The sequence below is a fragment of the Tetrao urogallus genome (genome assembly GCF_951394365.1).
Source record: "Tetrao urogallus genome assembly, chromosome: Z".
Classification (NCBI taxonomy): domain Eukaryota; kingdom Metazoa; phylum Chordata; class Aves; order Galliformes; family Phasianidae; genus Tetrao; species Tetrao urogallus.
Window position 1 is genome coordinate 18,900,727 of NC_136816.1, and position 8,653 is coordinate 18,909,379.

At 52.8% G+C, this 8,653-nt stretch overlaps 2 protein-coding genes across 2 annotated transcripts; one reads left to right on the forward strand and one right to left on the reverse strand.

Moving 5' to 3' along the window:
* Positions 1–881: 881 nt before the first annotated feature.
* On the reverse strand, positions 882–4,796 carry THAP1 (THAP domain containing 1; the record flags this gene model as incomplete). Its single annotated transcript, XM_079549030.1, has 3 exons — positions 882–1,349; positions 4,286–4,481; positions 4,726–4,796. The coding sequence occupies 3 exons, from the start codon at positions 4,794–4,796 to the stop codon at positions 882–884; spliced, it is 735 nt and encodes a 244-aa protein (XP_079405156.1).
* Positions 4,797–5,895: 1,099 nt separating this feature from the next.
* On the forward strand, positions 5,896–7,197 carry LOC306956901 (transcription factor Jun-like; the record flags this gene model as incomplete). The annotated part of the gene is made up of 1 exon (XM_079548235.1): positions 5,896–7,197. One exon carries the CDS (start codon positions 5,896–5,898, stop codon positions 7,195–7,197), a length of 1,302 nt encoding a protein of 433 aa, XP_079404361.1.
* Between the last annotated feature and the right edge of the window lie 1,456 nt (positions 7,198–8,653).

An 8,653-nucleotide genomic window follows, 5' to 3' on the forward strand; every position in this document is an offset into this window, starting at 1 on the left:
TATTATTAGGACACTTTAGAAAGCAGTCACCCTGAACAGTACACCATCTTCCTGATCCTGCCAATAATGTGACAACATGCATGCTCAGAGCAGCACTGTATTTCAGCAAGGTAAGAGTACTTAAAGCAAAAACTCCTATAGCTCTAGTCAGCCATACTAATGAAGTCTCCCCTTCTCAGTCTCCACACATACTCCAAAAGAAAAGGCTCATTTACAAACCAAAGGGATCTAGGAATTTGACTTTTTGCAGTATTTTGAAGGCATAACAATTGGTTAGAAGTGTTCCCAGTCTGAAATATATATACACACATATATATGTATCTTACTTTTCTCTATACAAAGCAGCACTTGCAGCTTACTCAGCTGTACTCAGCTGTACTCAGCTGGCTTAAAAAAATCGTATTTTGTGGGGACCACCTATGCAAACATTAAATGCCTTGATAAAGTTTTGTATTAAGTGTAGAACAACCTCAGCTTCACTTTCAGCCTATGTAAGTATAAGATAACCATTGTAAAAAAAAAAAAAAGACAGAGAGAGACAGAGAGAAGGAGAGAGAGGGAGGGAGAGAGAGAGAAAGAGAGAGAGAGAGAGAGAAGTACAGATTTTAAGTGTATTTAACCATGCATCCTTTCCTTCTGCAAAGCAATTCCTATTTCAAAAAATAAATGTGCATCCTAATTCTGAGATGTTTCCAATTTCAGTACATTAAAAAACATATCAAACTTAAATGAAAACAAATTAAAAAATGTGATCTCCTATGCATGACAGCTTATTTGCTCATTTAGGATTCTGGAAGAGTCTCCCAAACAGAATTTGAGAGCATTGAGTTTTTAAACTAAACTTCTTAGCCTAGCCAAGTGGAAATGGACGCTCATGACTTTTATGCAGGAACTTCTACAACTTCAAAATAGTCATTGGGCAGAATCACATAGCCTTTTCCTGCCAGGATGTCTTTTTCTTTCTGAAACTGAACAATCTCTCTCAGTTTTTCAATTTGTCTCTCCTGACGTCGGCATCGCTGTTGCGCCGTTTTGAGCTTCTTTCGCAGTTTTTCAACTTGTTCCTCTAGCTGCTGAATTCTTTTTCGCTGATGAACTGTATCCTCTACGGTATAATTGTGATCACAAAAAACAGCAAGATTGCTAGGGGTCTGGAGAGGAGGCATCAATAATCCGATACTTGGATCTACAAATCTGGCATCTATCTGAGATAAATGAAAAGAAGGAGCTGATGGAGACGGCGGTAGCATGGGAGCTGCAGGTGGCGGCGGTGGCGGCGGTGGCGGTGGAGGCGGCGGCGGTGGCGGTGGAGGAAGCGGATCATCTGGCTGCTCTGAAAATTCCTCAGGCTGCAACAAACAAAAAAGTACATTTGTAACCATAACATTTTTTTGCAAAACAACTCCATTAGTACAGGCAACTACAGTGTAAACAAGTAGGACTAAAATTTAAAAAACGATTAAAAAAACCCACCACACATTTCAAAGCCTAAGCTTTCAAAACTGGCTCATTTTGTCTGTTTTCTGAATTGAGGTATTTTAAGAAACTTCATTTCCACTCTCTTTTGAAACTCAAATCCTTGATATCCAGAACAAATCTGAAACTGAAGAGCCCCGAAGTCATTCTCACTTTTGAGGATATGTGAAATAGATATCCCGGATTAGCTGAGGATCCTGGATGCAGTTCTGTGAAAAAGAGTTCAGCTGACCTGGTAGCTCATCCAGGCTATCCCTTTTCCTCTTTCTTTCTACTGCATCCGACCACGTGCACTTTGAACTTGTCAGCTAATTTAACCAGGAACGCAGCAGAACTGGAGAATCTTCTGTTAGGGCAGATTAAGAACCATTGCACCAAGGGAGGTGAACAAGTTGGCAGAGCAGAGAAGGTAGGCACAGGAAGACCTGCCTCCTCACAGCTAGGGCTGACCACCACATTATTTTGAGATTGTAGCAGAAGGGTTTGGTGATGTGATGAGCCAAAATAAACAGCTCTCCCAGCTCTGCTATTAACCCACTTTCTGAAACACAGGATTTTGCTAAGATGACAGAAAGCTATTCACTCTTCCACCATCACTGCAAGAAAGTTCTGTTCTGCATTAAAGTCAAAGCCATGCAATGAGAGATGGCATACGGAAGGAATAAGAAAACAGGACTGGGTGGCTGGCAGATGGGATAGAGCAGAACACCAAATGAACTCAGGCCCAGTCATACTACAGACTTCAACATACTGCTCTAAATAGGTTCAGACACTTGCATGGTTCAGGACAATGCATACCTCTCATCACTTGGGAGGAGGCCAAAGAGAAATCTGATTCTTTCTGCCCCAAAGGAACATACTTAATTCAGAAATGCACACATAGTGCATATGAGTGGTAAACACATAAATAAATAAATAAAAGCCTAAGAAAGTCCCAGTGAGACACTGAAACCCATTTTTAATTCCCCGTCCCCAGCATTATTACTACAAATAAAAGCATGAAGACATTCACAACATCAATTTTAACAGCCACCAACTGTCCCCTCATCAGACTGGAAGATCACATCATTAAATTCCTTGCGTTAATGTAAAGACAAACCAACACTCAACTTGGGAGGTCCAGATATCATCCTTGTACAGACTACATTAGGTAAAGGAACTGACAATGCAATTCTGCATTTGGTATTGAGGAGAAGTTTCATTAGTGCTCAGGTATTACTGATCACCTTAAAGTACAAAACCAGCCAACTGCCTATGTTAGTTTTCAGTTATAAGAAGTGGATGATCTAGATGTGCCCACCCAAATCACATGTCAGTATTCTAAAAAGTTCAACCTATAGCTTTCAAAATTTTCAGCTAAGTTGACAAACCAAAGACATAATGTGCAGAGAGTGCACAAGCAAAAACTGCATTGTTGCCAGACAGCTGGATTCAGACAGAGGCATCTATTCACGAGTTATGCAGCACACAGAGTTACTGCTGTCACAGTGTGTCACAGAGAACTCATTATTCATATTGCTTACATGTCACAAATGAATTCTTATTCCTTCTTACATCCAATAAATGGTTCTCCTAAGACATAACTAAAAAAAAAAAAAAAGATTTAGAAGGTATTTCAAGAATCATAATGCAAAAAATGATGTATTTCAAAATCAGTAGGAATTCAATTTTAAAAAAATATCCTCCTCCTTCACTACTATTCAGTGTCTTGAAGATACACTGAAAGTTGCTGTGACATAAATAGGAACAGCACCAACTGCTTCTCCATAAGGAGTCATTCTTTTGTGTGTTCGCATAGCCAGGCACTGCAATGAATGAGAGAATGTGGCTTAACACTACCCCAGCCGCACAGATGTCACATTAGCAGATTTCCCTACACATACATTCAGCTTTCACACAGCAAGAAGTTTTGCAAACTATTTTAAATGACACAGGAAGTGTGTTGTTCAGACTGTGGGAAAGCATTATCAGACAAGACATAATACAGAAAAGTGGACCTGAAAATTGTCCGTGTTTCACTTGATACCTTGCATTATGGTCTCTTGTCTGTTATTTCCACTTTTATTTTCTAGATGTTCCTTTTTTATTTCTGCATCAAATCCAATATTGTACACTGTGTGGGAAAATAAAGATGACAGCCTGAACAGGTGACAAGCCTGTGAGAAAGGGCTGGTGTTAGCTTGGAAACACAAGTAAGCTGCCTTAATATGTTCAACACAGAGGCACTAGTTTTAGATACTGTATCAGATTTTTAGATACTGTATACAATCAGTGGTGGCCAAAGTACACTCCAGAAGATCAAGAAAATTGGCTAGTAAATGGTACTCTGAATTATAATACAATTCTACAATTGGTGTTATTTTGTAGGAGGCTGGACTTTCCAGTTTATTTCACAGAGATATCTGTATAGTCCTACCTGTAGCCACAGCTTAGTAGCTCAGCATCTGGCTAATGAGGACAAGCCACCTGATGTGAAGCTATAACTTAATACTGACAATTTAATACTAGCCTCTGCAGCTCTATCTGCAACAGAGAACGCATGAAGCTCTGTCTTCTTATTAACAGGAGAAAGAATGGGCCACCAGTCCTCAAGAGGTGCAAGGACCTGGATTATCTGTCAAATTTTGGGGGCGGTCTGGTCACGTATGACCAAAGCCCTACCTAACGTAGTTAATGACAAGATGTCAGCCTGCAGTAGTTATGTCAAGAAAGAAGAACCAGTATCAGAACTGCTGTGATGGCAGATGGCCTTACAGACAGATCAGCAACCGCACTCTGGCACCTCGGGCTGTGAGCAGCGTGCGTTTACCTTTTCACTGGGCTCAGTGTAACAGAATATAGTGGGCACAGCGTTTTCCTTCAGCAGCTTGTTGTTGCACTCCCGCTTGAAGCAGTCGGGTGTGAAGTGCTCCGAGCAGATGCTGCTGTACTTGGTGGGCTTGAAGTTTTTCCTTTTCACCGCCGCCTCCCATTTCTTGCATAGATCAGGCCTGGTCAAAGGAAACCTGACGACAAGAGCCACTCTCAGCGTTTCTCAGAAGCGCTTGCTCCACCAGCCTGGGGCGCAGCGGCGTACACCCACGCGCCACGCCCGGCCCGCCCCGAGGCGCCCCTCACACCGACGGCGGAGCCAGCCCCGCGCGTCCCCGCCGCCGAGCGCCCCCTTGCGTCAGGAGGCCGCGCACTCGCTGCCCTGGCCCCGCCCTGGCGCCGCACCGCGCCGCGCCACGCCCCACCGCCCGCGCTCACTTGTGGAAGGAGATGGGCTTCTCTTTGTCGTATCGGTTCCGGCAGCGGTAGGCGGAACACGACTGCACCATCCCGCCAGCCCCGCGGCCGCCGCCGCTCGGCGGCGCGAGGAGGGACTCCCGGGTGCCGCTCGCTCACCGTCGGGCTACCATCCTCCCCCCTCCCCCTCGCTAACGACCCTCCGAGAGGGACAGAAACGGGACGCGGCCTCTCCCAACTCCAAGATGGCGGCACCAGCTTCAGCGCAACTCTCGCGGTGCTACGGCGCGCCGCCCGTGCCCATTGGTGGGTCCTTTCGCGGGGGGGCGGAGCTTCATGAGGCGGATCCTCCAATCAGAGCGGCGCTTGAACTTGTTCTCGCCCCTCGCTCCGGAACCACCTCAGGGGCGGCTGCGCTGTAGAGGCAGAGCGCCCTCAGGGCGGGAGCGGTGCGGATAGTGGGGATGGCTGACCCGTCCTCCAGTGTTGCATGTGCGCTAACAATAAATCAGCGCGTCGGGTTACAAAAAGTTAATGTAAGTTGCGCTCCGTCGCACCCCTGCCCTGTATTACTCCACTGACCAACGCCGCTCCGCAGCAGCGGGCCGTTCCCGGCGCGGAATTTCGAGGCCGATCCCCACGGCCCCCGGAGCGCCACAGAGCCCGGGCTCCCGCCTCCTCTTCCCTGTCCCGACCTCGCTGTCCCCGCGGGGGGCAGGAAGCGGGCGCCGATGACAGGCCCGCGGCCGGCCAGTGGTGCGGACAGCGCCCCGTGGCGCACCCTGCGTGGGGGCAAAGTCCGGGCAGGAGCCGCGGGAGGCGGCTCCGGGATCGGGTCCGGGACCCTTCTCAGAGATGGAGGATGGAGAGTAGGGTGATGAGACAGCTTATGGCCGAGGACCGAATTTCCGAACGCGGCCCCTCGCGGAGCCTCGCACAGCCCCTCCGAGCCGAGGGCCGGCGGCGGGAAGCTCGGGGGAGGCGGCGGCGGCGGCGGGGCGGGCAGACGGCGGGCCCGGGGCGGGGCGTAGGGCCGGTGGCGCCGGGAGGCGGCTCAGTCGCCGCTGAGAGCCGAGGGCTGCGGGCCCCCGCCGAGCAGAGCCGAGCCGCGCCGCGCCCCGCAGCCGCCGCCGCCGCCGCCACAGGGCGGGCACCGGGGAGCGCCGCGCCGCGCCCCGGCCGGCCGGCAGCATGAGCGGCGGGCGGAGCGGGAGAGCCGCCGTGAAGATGGAGGCGCCGTTCTACCCCGAGGAAGGGCTGGAGCTGCTGCCCGACTTCGTGCCGCTGCCGGGTTTCGCCGCCGCCGCCGCCGCCGCCGCCGCCGCAGGGCCCGGCGCCGAGGCGGCGGCTGGTCCGAAGCTGCTGCTGGGCGCCGGCAAGAAGCGCGACCTGCCGCCCGCTGCCCCCTCGCCGCTGCCCGGGCCCTTCGCCTTGCGCCCACCCGGCAGCGCCCGCGGCAGCGCGGCCGCCCTGCGCCTGCTGCCACCCTCCGCCGCCCCGCCGCCGCCCCCGGGCTCGGCGCAGGGCTCGGCGCCGGGGGCCGGCGCCGGGTCGGCGGCGAATCGCGGCGGACCGGAGGCCGCGCTGGGCTCGGCGGCAGAGCTGCCTTTGCTGAAGCTGCCGCCGGCCGCCGACCTGGAGCAGCTGCTCATCCAGGGCGGCGCGGGGCTGGGGCCCGGCAGCCCGGGACCGGCGGCGGCCGGGGGGGCCGGCGGGCCGGCGGCAGCGGGAACGTTCCTCTACCGACAGCCGGTGACGCAGGAGCAGGAGGGCTTTGCTGACGGCTTTGTCAAGGCCCTGGCCGACCTGCACAAGCAGAACCAGCTGCTGACCGCGCCGCCGCTCTCCCCGCCGGGGCCCTGCTGCCCGGCCCGCCCCGGTGCCGCCGCCGCCGAGCCGCCTGCCGTCTACACCAACCTGAGCGGCTTCACCCCCGCGGGGCCGCTCAGCCCCTCGGGCAGCGCCTATCCCGCCGCCTCCGCGCCGCCGCCGCCGCCGCCCCCACCTCCGCCGCCGCCGCCGCCGGGGCTGCCGTTCGGGCCGGCGGGGCTAGGCGCGGGGCGGCTGCCGGCGCCGCGAGCCCTGGAGGAGCCGCAGACTGTGCCCGACGTGCCGCCCGCCGCCAGCGGGGAGGGAGGAGGCAGCGCCCCGACGCCGCCGTCGCTGTCGCCGCTGGACGCGGAGAGCCAAGAGCGCCTGAAGGCGGAGCGCAAGCGGCTTCGGAACCGCATCGCGGCCTCCAAGTGCCGCCGGAGGAAGCTGGAGCGCATCGCCCGGCTGGAGGAGAAGGTGAAGGCGCTGAAGGGGCAGAACGCCGAGCTGGCCGCCACCGCCAACCTGCTGCGCGCACAGGTCACTCAGCTGCAAGGCCGCGTCCGCAGCCACCTCTCCTCCGGCTGCCACATCAACGCCGCCGCTCCCTCCGGGCCGCCGCCCCGCGAGCCGCCCCCGGAGGCCGCCGCCGCCACCGCGCCCGAGGCAGGCGCCTGCTGAGGAGTGGCCGGGGGAGCGGGAGAGAGGGAGCGGGGCCGCCGCGCCCGTTGATTTCCGCGGCCACTGTGCGAGCCGGGGCTGTGCGCCGGGCGGAGTGCGCGAGGCCTGTGGAGGTGTCGGAGGTTAAGGTAACTCCTGTTTACAGAAAGACTGAACTTTACTTTCACGTGGGGATAAAAAATAATAATATATATATATGTCTATATATATATGTTTCCTAATGCGCCATACCGGAGTGTATAGCAATCGATAAGCTTCTCAGAGTTTGAAGAAAAAGGAAAAGAGGAAAAGAGGGGAAAAAAAAAAAAAAAAAAGGCCAGAATTGTGCCCTCTGGAAAAGATGTGCGTGTATATAGGTATATTTAAAGCATAATATGGCTCTGTATATTTTCTTGGCATTGATAAAGATTTTTTTTAACTACTGTCTTTCTCTAGAGCTTTAATTTGCCATTGAGAGCTCAGTCATCCAGGTGGGTGCTCGCGCACTGAGACTGAACCTGAAGGAGAGCGGTGTTAAGTCCGGAGCAGGACAGGACGCGTTGCTGGTTCAGCTGTAGGAAAGGACATTTCTCAGCTGTTAGCTCTGTATTTCTTGTGCCAGTGCGAATCTGGGGCATTGATAGTTATTTATTGAAACTTGAACACTTTTGGATGTTGCCTAGACCTTATTTTTATAGATAACGTGTTAGTAGTGATAGCAGTTCCTTGGCAAGAAGAGCTTTACTCCTTTTCTTTCACTGTGTACATTCCAGTAGTGTTTGCTCTTTACATAGTATAGCAACAATTAAGTGCTATACAGAAAAGGGCTCAGATTCGGGGCGGATTCGCTATAAAATGGCAATTCTGTTGTATGCTGTTTGAATAAATTGCAGAACTACTACGGAGACATAGATTTATTTTTCAGTAAAGATCTGTATACATTTCCTCTTGGTCTACTTTGCTCTGAAGAACCTTTTTGCAATATTCCAGAGATGGAAAGAGTCAGTGCTGGAATGTGGAACACGCTTCTGGTTGGGAAGAACTGAGGCAGTTTATTTATTTGTCAAGATTTCACTAGCTGAAGGGAACAGCACAGGGACTTTTTCCTCTGATTGCTTCGACATAATCCTCAACAAGTTTTGGAAAGCTGTAGATCCCCTGCTCAGTGCTTCTGCTTGCCTCGCTTCTGTGCACTTGTGTGCTTTGAGCATCCCCGCGCAGCCCTGGAGCCGTCTGTCGGAGTGTGGAGGCCACCGTTAAGAGCAGAGCTCCTGAGCAGGTCCTTCTGTGGAGCAGAGCCCACACCTCTCCAGTATCACATCGCTGGGGCCCGGATGTGGAGCTCGACAAGGGCATCCTGTGGTGGGAACCACGGGCATCCCATGGTGCAGCCATCTTTCTGGTCTGCTCAGCCTCACCAGCAGCTGCTGAACACCTGTGTTACCTCTCCTGGAGCCTGCGCTTTGAAATTCAAGAA